The sequence below is a fragment of the Bombus vosnesenskii genome, unplaced genomic scaffold, assembly GCF_011952255.1.
Source record: "Bombus vosnesenskii isolate JDL3184/JDL3185 unplaced genomic scaffold, Bvos_JDL3184-5_v1.1 scf7180000016274, whole genome shotgun sequence".
NCBI lineage: Eukaryota > Metazoa > Arthropoda > Insecta > Hymenoptera > Apidae > Bombus > Bombus vosnesenskii.
Window position 1 is genome coordinate 2,127,776 of NW_022884343.1, and position 14,737 is coordinate 2,142,512.

The following is a 14,737-nucleotide window of genomic DNA, read 5'->3' on the forward strand; positions in this document are numbered from 1 at the left end:
CCAAGTTTTATACTTATTCTTCTATGGTCAATTAAGTTTCGGTCCAGCATTGATTCTTTAGAAATTTTGCAGACTTTATTATGTTCACAGACCTGGAGATTCTTCAGTTTTCACTTTTACGAGTATATTTAAAGACTTCTGCTTTATTGATTTTTCCATCTGCTGCTTCTTGCAACCTCAATTCCACCGATTCTTAGTTTACTTTTATGTATCGTTGTACTTCACAACTCCTTCTATTCGTCGACATTCTTCAGCTCAGATTTTTCCCTTTGCTTAATAAAACTGTCTCAAGTAACAGTTAGAAAAATACAAGAACAAAAATTAGCCAATTCTCCTGACAAGTCTTTTCTAAGAAAAATAGTTCTGGTCTCCTCTAGGGCCTAGGAAATCTAGTATCCCTTAGGTAACTCGATGCTCAAATTGAAAAATTAAAACAGTAAAGAATTATAATAATATTCCCTAAATACATACCACCTTAACATACTTGATCCAATCTCTGAGCCTTACAATTACCAATGATCAAGATCACTGCTTCATCCAGGTCTTTCCACAATTGATCCCAGAGTGGTTTCCTGTGGATCAAGAACGGTGCTTGTCGAAGGTCGTCCATGTGCAGTTAGATGGAGGTCCTCTTTCACTCAAGATCCCTCCAGGCAGATCCATTGTTGTGGTTCGCTGAGATGCCGCTGGTCCCAAAAGCCAGATTCTCACAATCCCCGGTTTCTCCCTAATGGGAAGCATTCTCTCCCTCCTTCCTCCACCTTCGTACGCAACAGAACTGGAAGATTAATGCGCGATTGTCCGGCTGGCAAACTAATTCCGGCCCCCGGTATACGCTGGACTTAGATTAACGTTCCTTTCCACGGGTGAACCGCTATTTCCAATCGATTATGTTTAATCCACAGCATCGTTTCCAGTGTTTTACACGCGTACACCATTCCTCTTGGCAAGTAATTACTTTTACCGGAGCTTGTATTCACCATCCTCGACGTTTCGGACACGTCTTCTTACTTCTTGCTTCTTGGCTGACTGTGTTTACATCTGTGCTTGTGATTTCAGAATTTATTGCTACCAGCAATATTCCTAAATAGTTGCAGTTACATCGACCTCTTTCAATTTATCGTTTCGCCTCTTTTAATCTGAGGCGTTATTACTGTGCATCTGGTTTTCTAGGGGACCCTAGATTTCCTAGGGGACCCTAGAATTCCTAGGGAACACTAGAGACAGGAAATTTGTTTTGTTCACAAAAAAGTGGCGTGACTGATTTCTGGATTGACCTGGTTTTCAATGATTTTGTTGGAATAAATGGTAATGGTAATTAATTTAATTGACCCTTTATTAACGTATTAAGAAATATCCTATTTCACTGTTGGCTACGGGATATTCACCAAATGTTAACATGCATTATTTTCTAACTTGCGATTTCCTAACTACTCGGCTTTCCAATTTCCTAAATCCACCGTGCATCATTTCCACACCGCATTTTTATCCGTATTGCAATATAACGGCCATTCTTTCAAAACCTGCCAATATTCCTTATACCGAATATATTGCAAAAAAGAAAATAATTTATTCCTTTCTTAAGCTAAACTTTCCAAGACGCTAAATTTGCATGCTATGAATTAAACAAATATCTAAACAAAATTGTTTCTCGGATAAGTTGTCAAATTTTTAACATATTTTTAAATTTTAACGTTTATAAAATCAATTACATAGAAATATCGTATCCCTCCTATTCTCTTTTCTAAAAAATATATTTCATCTCATTCTGAATGAAACTAACTTCCAAAATACTAGATTTAAATATTAAAAAAAGATCAACAATCTTAGAACAAAACCATTGGAAAATTAAGCTATGAAATGTATTACATGGTAGACAACAGATTGTCCCATTTCATGAGTCACCAGATGGCCTTTTACCAGCAAAAGAGGATGGGCGGCGAAGAAGAGCCGATACCGCTTTATACCGGCGATCTCTAGAGTAATTAAGCACGCTGACACGATTCCAGTTGTACTTCCAGCTAGGAAAAACCAAGACGAAGGAAACGATACCAGATAAGGCACAATCGCGACGTCCATACTCTGACTCATGTAACCTTCTTGCATGGCTATTGAAAGGGGACGAGTACGACGAACTAGATAAATGGTAAAAGGTAAGATCATCAGTCGTTAGAACTTCAGTGTGATACATATAGAAGTACGAGATTCTATTGATTTACAGCCTTAGACGTTATTCTGTGCAAGTGTCGTCAGGTTTCAGTAGTTTCAAAAGGTTTATGCAAGTCTGTTGAGGAAGATCAAGGAGAAACATTGTTTCAGATCTTTGTTCTTATGGTACAATTGCAGAACCTACAGTTATATCGATTAAAACCAGCTGAATTATGTTTGCATAGGGGCCAATTAATGATTCTTTAGATAATTAGGTGATTATTTGGGGAATCGATTAACGTGGATAGCTATGAAATTGGGCAAGCTATGGAAAGTGATTAATTAAGGGGTATTAAGATAAAAAATCTAATGCGCAGATTGGATATTACAGATTATTTATAATTATCACGTACAAGCAAGAAGTCTGTTTAAGGAAGAAGATCTTTGATATAGAAGCACGTGGTGATTTCACACTGAATATTTATTGTAGATAGAATTGCAGTGTACTAAAGATTGGATACTCTTCAGAAATTCCTTTGCATATCATGTGATATATAAACTCATAGCCTGCTACTTTCATACCGTTCCAGATATAAATTTTATTAATATTATTCACCTGACCAATGGTAGCTTTCTCCTGCAAAGTAGTAGAATATCCTGATAAAATTTCTTAACATAATGAGATCAAAACTAGCCAATAATAAGATCTTGTATCTCTTTTTTTAAATATAAAATCATTATTATCATTAACATTACTCTCAATGAACTGTAACTGAGAATGCAACTTTTCACTTTTATGGAAATGAAGAAATACACATCCAATATTGTAAAATATTTTTCTATTCCTATCATTGAAACAAATGTAGAAGAATTATTGATTACAGAATGTACAATAACCTTGTAGCTTTTTAACTTCAACAAGCTAATGCTTGACTATTAAAGCAATCAATTTTTATATCTCCTTTCCAATCAAGTTATTTCTTAATAATACCATTCTCAATGGATCTCAATTAAAAATGCACCTTTTCACTTTTATACAAACAGAGGAGCACATAAAACATTTTTAAATATTCATCTATGTTTGTTGGCTTGAACAAATGAAGAAGAGCCAGTGAAACGAAACAAGGATGATCATTTAACGCCGGAGGATCATTAAGAACACACGTCCTTCGAACGGGAACACTTTGTTCCAGCTTGGGAACACGGTTGGCATCGAAGATAAAAACCGGCTAATAACTTACGCAACGTTAATATCGCAATTATGATTCGCACCGTTGCTCTTGTCTTTTCCTTCCATCTCTAACGGTAGCAACCACTAATCACCGTATTCAAATCCGGCTTTTGCGGCCGTTTACACACTCACATGTGGCCAGTGTGCATGTAAAATCGTCAGCATTAAATTCAGGAAAGCATCTTCCAATAATCTTATGATAATAATGCACATTATGGCACAGGGTGGTGCTTCATACTCTCTTGGAACTTGAATAATTGCCTGGTACATATCAGTAGCTTTTCCTGACTCGTCTAATTAAATTATAAATTTAATTTATTAGGAGCTTTAGGTGTTTTCTTCAAGGAAATCTGAAATGTTGGAATGAACTGTAAATTTGAAAAGAATTCTGATGAAGCAGTAGTCATAATCATATTGGACTTGATATTTAATATGAACTCTAATTTTTCTCAAGATGCTTTGATAGTAGAAGAATTGCTGTAGTCCAATCTCCAAGGATCTAATTTGTAAGAACTATACTTCATCTATGAATATTAATCTTTCTCAGATGTGGGAAGAAATAATGACCCCAGTCCGATATTATGTTGGATCTAAGGCTTCAAGAATCTTCTAATTTGTAAAATCTGTAACCTTACATAATATTCCACCTATGAATATTAATCTTTAATTAAGTGAGTACAGAGGTATGTACATACTTTGATCCCAGAAAGATTGCAGTATCCCAAAATTATATTAAATCTGATACTCTAAGAATCTTCTAATTTATAATATCTATGATCTTATACAATATTCTATCTATGAACATTAATTTCTCATCAAGTGAATGAAGTAAGTAGCCAGATATTCTGGTCCTAGGAAGATTGCTATAAATATTCTAGTATTATATTGAATCTGATGTTTTAAGTATCTTCTAATCTTGTAACATTTCACTAATAATGAAATCTACTCTGAAGCAAAAAAAGAAATACTCTTCTAAGCAAAGAGGTAATCTGATCTCAATATTATATTGAACCTGATACTCTACATATCTGCTACTATTCAATAACAATAAAATCTATTTCAAGCAAAGTCTTCCCAAGTCTTCAGTTAGTTGGCACAAGACCAATCACTATAACTGAAGTGTAAAACAGAAATGACAATGTGTGTAGTAAATAATCCATCGATTGGTAACAGTACTTGGGAAGAGAATAAAAATGAGGCTGTTGCAACAGCACAACTAATCTCCTAAAAGGGAATCGTTTCTCATTAAAAGGAAACACTGCCTCCCACATATATAACGTTGCACGTTACACGTGACTGCGTTCCACGGACACGCAGGGCGCAACATCCTGAGGGCGATCGGGGATCATTCCATCAGTGCACGCGTAGGAAGTTATTCCACTTGTCCAACAGTATCGAACGATACCTACTTTTACCTCCGGTCGACCTTCGCATTACGACTTACTTTTCTCGAGCTCCACCGGCCAGAGATCTCAACGAAAACATTCGACTATCATGCAAGTTCCTCGGAGTATCTGGTTATCCAAAAATATTGGAAATATTTAAATTCTTGCAAGTATTTTAATGCATCAATGAATCTGAAGATGTATGTAGCTGACACTATTGGAAAGTGTGAAAGAGAAATATCTGAATATGTATGATAGTCGTGTACGTACGTTTATAATTACTCAAGTTCTGCACGAATGATCATCTAGAACGTCTCATCTAAAAATATTGGAGTATTTGAAATGAAAGTTTTCTAAAATAGCTGAACCGTTCAGGCTGTTCACAATACTCAAAATACTTGAGTAGTTGGCTATCTGGATTTTAGAACATAACAGAAAACCTATGATCATTAAATGCTTCCTAAAGTATTTGAGACTATTATGAAGTATTTGAACTACCCAAATTTTCTATAATATTTAAAGTATATCTGTAAAACTGAAGTATCTGACTAGTTATACTGTATATGTCTTAGTATCTGAGAACACTGAACACTTTCTAGAGTGCCTGAAGGTGCTTCAAAGTAAATATCTGAATTACTCACAATTAATCTGACTACCAATAATACCTGACTGTCTAATTTACGCTTAGACTAAGTTAAATACTAGAAAGTGTTTAAGGTACCTAAAAAATACTTAAAAACTAAACCATCCAGAATGTCTAAAACATTCTTTTAAAAGTTCTTTTCAATTCAACGTCAAAATGCCCAAGATACTCAACATGAAATCATTGAAAGCACCTAATCCATCATGCGCACCTGTTGAAATAACAAGTATAGATTCTGAAGGATCACTCAATCTTACAGACCCCTGGCCACTTTTACCTATGACAAATCAGATTGGACATAGTGTACGGTCAAATCAAACAGGAAAAGGTGACTCACCTGTTCTTACGCGGCAGTGTCGTAATAGCCATGTTCAAGGACCCCTCGTACCGATGATTGTCCTCCTTCGATCGCCTAGGCAACTCCGTGCAGACACCCTGCGTGAAGCTGTAGGTCCTCCGCTTTTTCAGGCACAACATCTTTGCTTCCTTCTCTCTCACACACTTGGACCCTCTGTTCTCCTCACTCTGTTACCTCATAACTCACCACCAACACACACTCTGTCCATCCTCATGTCCTCTGGCACTTGGTCACTCTGCAGTACATCAACCTGAACAGAATCACAATTCCCTTTGTCAGATATCAGCCGATCAATTTAATCACAATATATTTATCATCGATTTCAATCAGTCAAAATAGAATTGAAATAATAATTCTTGGAATTACTTTTCTCTATATTGGGTATTATTTGATTGACTAAGAGTCAGATAATGTGGAAACGAAATTTATGCAGTCTTTGGGTATGAGTGCTGGTTTAAGCGAGACTTTTCATTGAACTGGAGGAGAAGGCAAGGCCGGATGCGACTTGGAACCGAGCGGAACCGCGACTGCGAGCCGATTGTCAGAGGCGACGAGAGAGAGACGTCAGACTCGTGGCGAAGTTATAACTGTACTGAAGGCTGCGTTCAGAATCTTTCCTCAGGCGCAAGTGCGCCCGGTGATAATGACCCCCACGAAAATTACGGGGGCTCCGGCTGCCGGTCACGATCCCGCATAAGTTTCGTTAGATGCCGTTTTTTAATTGCGTACTGCCCGACTTCCACTTGTTCTACCTGCATTTTTATATTTTCATTGTTTCCTTCTGTATGTCTAGCATCGAACGTTTGAATATTTTCACAAGTGGATATTTTTTTAAATTAATTTCACAATCCTTGTATAGTAATGTCTTTGTTCTATAAGTATCTTTATATTTTTCCTATTTTTTTCCTTTCTTCTTTACATCCAGTACTAAAGGTCCAATTCTTTCCACACTTTCTTATTATTAGAGTCCTTATACGGTAGCATATTATCAAAGTGTCTGCTTGCTTTCCACTTGTCCTACCAATGTCTGTATATTTTTAGTTACTTTTCCGGGATCTAATGTTAAAAGTCCGCTTGACAGAGATGAATATTCCTTTCCTATTATTAGGGCCTCTGCATTTATGGAACACTTTGTTGTCCTCCTTTGTTGTTTCTAAATTGAGTTAGTCAATTTAAGCAAATTGGAAAAATGTTTTACAATTGACGAGTTTATTATTTCTTGAAGAAAATATCTTCTGACTTGAAAGAAGCTTAAGACCAAACAATTTGACTTAATTGGCGATTTGACAATGATTAAAACCAAAAGATCAAACTCAGAAGATCTACAAAACCCTACATCATCCTTTCCCAGATTAAAACAATCGCCAGACATTAGAAATCCTATTCTAAAAATTCCAAAGTGAAACGAAAAAACCAAGACCGTTCTCTCTGACATCTAGAAATTCCTGTATTGTTTTCTAGAATTTTCTGGACTTGTTTGTAACGTTGAAGATATAAGTAACTAGCGTTCGAACGGTCAGCGAGTAAGAACGCTTTTGAATGTGTTGTATCTGCATTGGATGCCGAGAATCGGCGGGAGACTCCTTTCGAATTCCCCATAGAACACCTGATGGTGTCGTACGTGGCGCCAAATCGGCGTCACGGTTGCGATTCTCGAATCGAAAATCAACCAAGCCGAGAATCACCAGCCGATTCGAATTTTCAAATAGAAACAACGAGACAGGAATAACAAAAGCGCTTTGCCAACGCGCTCATGTAATCGCCGCTTTCGAGTTCTGACCACTTTTTCACCTGGAATCCACGATGGGAAAAGGTGTTGCTCCCAGAATTGTGTAACGCAGCGTCAATAAAAATTAATTATGCGCTTCATACACGCCTCTTTCTCTAAATCCTACTCGTTCATGCTGCTCAGTTATAATTACGCATTTACATGTTTCTTTATTTTCTTATTTTTGCCTTTAGCTTGGTGATCTTGGCTATTCAACATAGCACTACTAGGCTTGCTTTCTCTCTCTTCCAGAATTCCTGAAACACTGAATAAATACATATTTATATGCAAATTCTTCACTTTAAGATTAGGTTGATAGCCGTACGAAATATCTTCAATTATTATTATTATTATTGTTGTCACTATGTGCACATTATATTGTGATATAGCTTATTTTGTTTCATATTTTATGCTTATATGCGTCTAGGTGTAGATGTTCAGTTCTCCAAATAAAATATTCACTGAATATTCCTTTCTAAGTATCTATGAACTCTAAATACTATGATGTTGTCTAGCTAGGTTTTATAAATATATTAACCGAATATATTACAGATATTTGTAATATAATCCAAATTTCATGTTTCTAGTTATAGGTTAACTTATGCAGAAGAGTCTAACGAAAGCAGGAGCTACCGACGCGACACTAGCGCCACCATTGTCAATTACTCGGGGGTCCCCCAATTTCACATATCTAAGGCTATTCTTTTCATACATGTTTCTGCAACGATTCCAAACAATACATTAAAAACTATAGACGAGGAAGGTACTAGTCATTTTTCGGTCTCTTCGTAGAGAAATACTGATCAAATTACATTTTCATCCCCTGTGCCTATGTCCACCGACGTATAACACACGGGACCAACATGAAAAATTAACAGAAAAAAGCCAACGAACTAGAGAAGAAACGCAGGAATTACTGTCATAGCAAATTACAATGATAAATAGAACATAATAAAGGTATATTACACGCGATACATAGTTTCTTCCTGTGAGCAAAAACCAACTAACTCGATGCATAATAAGGATGATTAAATCATTGAGGACGCCATCACGTCAAGAAATTAATTCTTCATTTCATTCTTTTGGCTCGCGTATCTGAGCACGAAATTGAAATTATCACGTATACACGCGATTTTTCTCGGCAACCTCTTTACGATCTAACTCCATTATCAACTGGCCGTCCTGATTAATATCAAGCTGAGCTGAGAGGAGCACGATCGCCGCTAACGACCAATTATCATAGAACGATTCTCAGACAAGCTAGATTCATTGGCTATAACGTCGATGATTCAAGCCAGGCTCTTCCCCATGAATTATTCATTCGACGTCTAACGGATAGACTTGGCAGTAGAATTCACGCGGAATGCACTTCCCTTCCTTTCGATTCGATCCATGGCACAGGTGTATTAGTATCGCTTTTAATTCTTCTTTCTCTGTTTTCCATGTTTGCCGTTTCTCTTTTTCTTATTATTGGCAAGTCTGTGATAAGAAAATTGCTAAGTGTTGAACAACCAATACTCTTTGGCAGCTGCCATATTTTATTTTGTCTCGGATAGTTAATTGATAGTTTATAGGTTAGGAATGTTCGGATGCGTTATAGTGACATAGCATCCAGTGGTATCTATTTCGATCCAATTCCTGACACAAGTGTAGATCTTCTTCCTTTATTTTCCATCTTTCTTGTCGTTGGTGTTGTTCTGGGATAAACAAATTTCTGAGTGTTAACCAATCGATTCCCTCAGACAGCTGTCATATTTTATTTTGTCTGGGATGTGAACAAATTGATGGTTTATAGATTATGATGATTAGAACGCGTTCTAGTGACTTTGATTTAGTAACTATAATATTTCAATTTGTAATATTCCTGTAAAGAAGCCTTGGCTTCACAACATTTAGTTGAGAGAGGTTACATTTATACTATGGAATTTTGTAATTCCAATTATGCATAAATTAATTAATCGTTACTTTCAATTCGCAATAAAGATCATGTTCTATCTTCTAAATATCATAATGCATATGTATTTTATTCTTAATATTCCGGTTAAGTGATTTTTCTTTTTACTTGAGGTTAGAAAGAGTTGTCAGAGTCCATAAAATATCAGATAAAGAATTGAATAGACATATGTTTTATCTCCTAATATCATAACATATACTTTATTCTCGATATTATATATGCTTACTCAAAGATAAAGAACTTTTACAATTGTTCTGTACATCTTCCTTTCAAGTAATTAAACTCTACCTTAATTTCCAACGACTATGACTACAATGGCTACCAATATAATCTGAAAAACCCGATTATAACTAATTAAACCAATCTATCTAATAACCTCTCGTGACTACCAGCATTAAATATAGGTCAAAACGTCAAGGCTGATTTACCATAAGATCAACTATTGTATCATTTAATTAATTATCGAAAATTAAAAGCGAAATATCCTTGTTACCGTTAACTTCCTGCCTTCGTGACTAATTCGAAAAACTTCCTAGTTGGTAACGTTATATCATGAAGTTCCTTTCAGATCGAAAGTTATTATGGACGATATCCAACAACTCCAACATTCATTAACTCCTCCATGAGTTCTTATAATGCTCCGTAAGGCTCTTATTACTAATTCTTGCATGATTGCCTGACGATTTACAGATAGCCAGTACTGCCAACCGTCGTTCCACGAGACTCGGCGAAAAAAAAACTTCGATTTGAGAGACTCTGATATATGGTGCACATCAGAGATATACGGTAATGCGTAGTATAGCCCGAGGAGCCGGCTCTGCCAGCAGTAAGTGCAGTTATGTTGCACTGACCGCTAGGATGTACCAGCCGGTCCAGAGACTGGTACATCTTGTTGCCATGCAACGTGACGTTTCTGAAATAAAAAGTGCCCCAGCTGGGGGAGAAACGTGAATGTAGATTTACCAAAAAAAGCCACAAGATTCACTGCTGATGCTTCAAAATATTCTGTTGTATAATGGATACTGATCGCTTGGGAAGGTCTGGCCTCCTTCTTTGAGTTAGATGGTAGCGTAGCAACTAGAGGATAGTTCTCTTGATACTATAGTTTCATCCAATAAAGTTTCCAGGCACTCGTGTGTTTCCAAATGTTCAGATTGTCAATAGTTCGATTCTCAATCCTTAATTTGCCTATTGAAAAGACATGAAAGTTAAAAGAAGCTGAAGAAGAAGAAACCAAGCAAGACCATAAATCATTGATGTTTCCATCAAGTGAATTTTCTGTATTCACTGAAATTACTAAGAAAGAGTAGAACCTTGGATTTTTAATGTACAATTAATAATAATCCAATGTTTAATCTTTAATCTCTTTTTACCGAGAAATCCTAACCTATTTTCCTTTTTAAAAATAGCCATCCTAACGTAGGAAGAGTATCCCAACTTTTTCTTGTAGAGTATCAAATTTAAGAAAACTCAAGAAATCCAAACATATCAGAACCACGAATCGTTCTCAATTTTAGGTTATGAACTTTTCAGATACTCGTGGGTCTCCATCAGAGTAAAAGTGAGCAGTGCAGGACTAACATTGGTAACACATCCGTACGAAGGGTTTATGAAAGACATTTTCCACGTGATAGTCTCAGTGGCATTGCGAAATTCGCCCATGGCAGAGATAACAGTCGCGGGAACCTCTGCCTTGGGGCTCGCCATAGGAGTCACGCTAATATTTCTACGTCGCGGAGCGCATCCTCATAGCCGATGAATAAACAGATAAACACCGTGAGCTAGTCACGAAAGCGAATTGCGTTTCATTAGCATGAAAGTGAGACGCGGATGCGCTGGCATACTATGATAATCATCAAGATCGAACAATTATGCAAATATCAGCGGAAAAACATTGAATAGCTGCGTTGACAGATCAAGCGTACATTCTTCCATAATCTTCCAGACATGTTCCTTACACGATCCTTTTATACGTATGTACTACGTGCAAACATAATATACGAGGAAGTTATGAATCGTCTCATGTCCTTGGTTTCCTAGAAGAGTGACATAATTGAAAAATAGTCAGTTATGAGATACAATAGATTCGTGGGCCCTATCGCCTACTAATTTACTAAATAATAACATTAGCGTATGGACAGGTTACAAATCGCAAGTTGTAAATTAGAAGTTATAAACTCGCCTTCTAGAGTTTTCAAATTTTTAGTCAAATAGAATAATTAAATGACTCAACATTGTAAAACCGTGAAAGATAAATGTTTGTGGCTTGCAATTTATAACTTACAATTTGTAAAGCAAATAGAATAATTAAATAGTTTACAATTTGTACAATTCACTTTCTAGAATTTCATATGATTTATTACAAAAATTATTATCGCTGTTTAAAGTGATGATCGAAGGACTTAAGATACCATTTATTTTATAGAAGAATATAAAATTAGATTATGATTCGAGCATCGTACCAAAACACTTTTCTCATAGAGTATTGTCTCAGTGTTAATTAGGACGACGAACGAGTCCCGTTAGGAAAATTTACTACTATTTTCGACGCTGTACGATACATTCGGCCACCAAGAACCATGAACCGGTCTCGCCTTCGCTTTGAGACTGAATAAGAAAAACGTAACATACACTGTTAGTTGCTATTAAATCCATGCCAGCTGAAAATCTACATTGACTGACGAAAGTATTTGAATTATTAATATATTATATGTATTATACAAAACCTTTTGAAATTCCATTAACATTATAATGAAATCCGACTATCATGAGTATACTGGTCAAATTTGAAACCTATGTGAATCTACTTTAAAATTGTTAATTTATATAGGAATATATAAGCAAATAAAATATTGTGAAAAAAGAATAGTATGCTTATGAGCCAGAGTTAATATAAAGCTTTCATAACTAAAATACAATAATTACATACTTACATTAATTGTGCAATACAATTTTTCAAATGTTTCGGTATAATAATAATAAAGCATGAAAATAATTCATATAATACATATAAATTTTCTACAATTATTCAAATTCTTTCATCATTCACTGTAGATTCCTCATCACGTGGTATTACCATCCTATCTAGCTCCTCATCAACATGGAAACTCATCAAACTACAATAGAACAACAGAAAGCGTCGTTCATTAATCACCAATACGTATGTACATGAGTAATTCTCCAAATAAATACAATACTTTACCAAACACAAAATTTATGTATACGTATGCACGTGCCAATTATAAATTCACAATGAAAAAAATAGAAAAGAAATTCCTCGATAAATTCAAAATTAATTGCATCGAATATTCCATTGTGTTACGAGGATTCCATGAACTTTTACAAAGAAACTCGCGAGCGTTTCGCAACCGATTACATGATACATAAGGAGAAACACACGTGGAAATGGAAGTTTGAAAATACTTAGAAAGCGTGGCTTGAACGATACGCATTCTCCGTCCAAACACAATGCTCCGTCGGACATACGTTGTAATATAGAGCTGACATTCCTATTACCTTGCGCCGCATGCAACGTGCTACATTCTCCGGCTGCGGCAACGATAAACTGCATCTCCTTTCAGACGTTCCTTCCGCACACGTTCCGCGCTACGGCAATAATGAAAATCCACTTCGTGACCTGGTTTCGAATTATCGATGTACTCGGATAATATCTTAGCTGTACGAGAAAACGAATCTCCGAATTAACTTTAGCTACCATTTCGATATTCGTATATGGTTAGTTCTATTTTCTAAGTTCAAGTACACTCGACTCCGTTCTCATGAATCTTCACACTCGATTTTCAATCAAACAAGTCTCAAACGAGAAGATTTTATCGCGTCATTTACTGCATCTGTTATCGAATCCTTTGTTTCTCATTATCCACTCCTATTTATTTCATTCTTTGTCATCCTCCTCTGCCATGTTTTGTAACCCTCATTTCCCAAAGAAATAAATTTTACATAAAAAATCCTAATAGCTTCTTAAATCGCATAAACCAATGGCTCCTAAGTGTGGCCTAAGAAATCTTTACACAAGCAAATTATTATTTTATTATTCGAATAAAAAATATTTGATAGCAGCATGTGTATTTATTTATATGTAGTAAATATCTTCTCTCCAAGTTTCAACAAGTTTTTATTCAAGAAAATTCTAAATTTTGCAATAATTACTCGCATGTAATATTACTTTTATGTAAATAAGACAATGATCATTTTTATGGCTTACCCCAACGAGGTACACCGATGTTGGTTTCAATAGATAACCTTCCAACGAAATGTTCCTTCACGTTACCAGCATCATTTTCCCAAGTGCTTGTGGTTTCTTTTTTATTATTCACTGCACATCACCACAAGATTCACAACAGAAATGTCACTTTATATCGTCAAAACATTTCGTCTCGTTAATTAATGGCCGTATCGCGTTATAAGCCGGCGATAAATCGAACTGTCTCGAACACCATTAGTTGATCAACTGGTCATCTCGACTTTACGATAATAATCAATATCGAATTCCTAACTGTCAATCATAATTAATGTTTTAAAAAGTTATAAAAATCTTGAAATGAAAATATTATCGCATATATACAGAATGAAATATTATTGATGTATATATTTCTTTAGAAAAGTTTCGTAATAAATCATTGTCGGACAGTTTCACTAAGAAGAAGAAGAAGTATATAAATGGTTTGTACGATATAATGCGATTCTGACGACACTGATCAATTTCGATTTCGAGATATAAAAAATAAAATCGACATATTTTGGAAATAATTTAGGAGATTTCAATATTTTAGTAATTTAATGCTTAATATTTAAATAATACTTAAAGTTAAATAACGATTTTAAATGAAAAATAAACAAATTATATTTACGAATATTTATCGATTTCGAAATTTCAATAAAAACTAAAATGTCTAACTAATCTAATTGAGATAAAATTCAAATTGCTTGGAAATAATGAAAGTTTAAAAAATGTTAGGGTTAGGATCTTCTAGGATTAGTTACCGGATTACGAAGCGGTTTGAGGAAAAGTCCCGCGACGATGTTTATCCGGTCGACGATTAAAGCGCACTGAGAATATACAGACTGTCGCGGGCAGTGCAGACTAGCTCGAGTGCTTGACCGCTTGCTTAGTACTTTGGAAAAAAATTTGAACACGTATTAGTAATGTACAATGCCGGCTGTATGTGCATTTTACCTTTTCATTGAAATGAAACAATCGCATTGCATGCTTTTAGATAAATACACAAA

At 35.5% G+C, this 14,737-nt stretch overlaps 1 protein-coding gene across 3 annotated transcripts in view; it reads right to left on the bottom strand.

Moving 5' to 3' along the window:
- LOC117242620 (protein cordon-bleu-like) overlaps window positions 1–13,939 on the bottom strand; it is a 96,319-nt gene extending 82,380 nt beyond the window's left edge. Inside the window, exons 1-2 of one of the 3 annotated variants that reach the window (XM_033509448.1) lie at window positions 13,713–13,939; window positions 5,745–6,015 (exon numbers count right to left, since the gene is read on the bottom strand). In XM_033509448.1, coding sequence (XP_033365339.1) covers window positions 5,745–5,884 — 140 coding nt within the window. In that variant the 5' untranslated portion in view covers window positions 5,885–6,015; window positions 13,713–13,939. The remainder of the gene's footprint in view (window positions 1–5,744; window positions 6,016–13,712) is intronic. The other 2 variants (XM_033509447.1, XM_033509452.1) reach the window with 2 other exon arrangements.
- Between the last annotated feature and the right edge of the window lie 798 nt (window positions 13,940–14,737).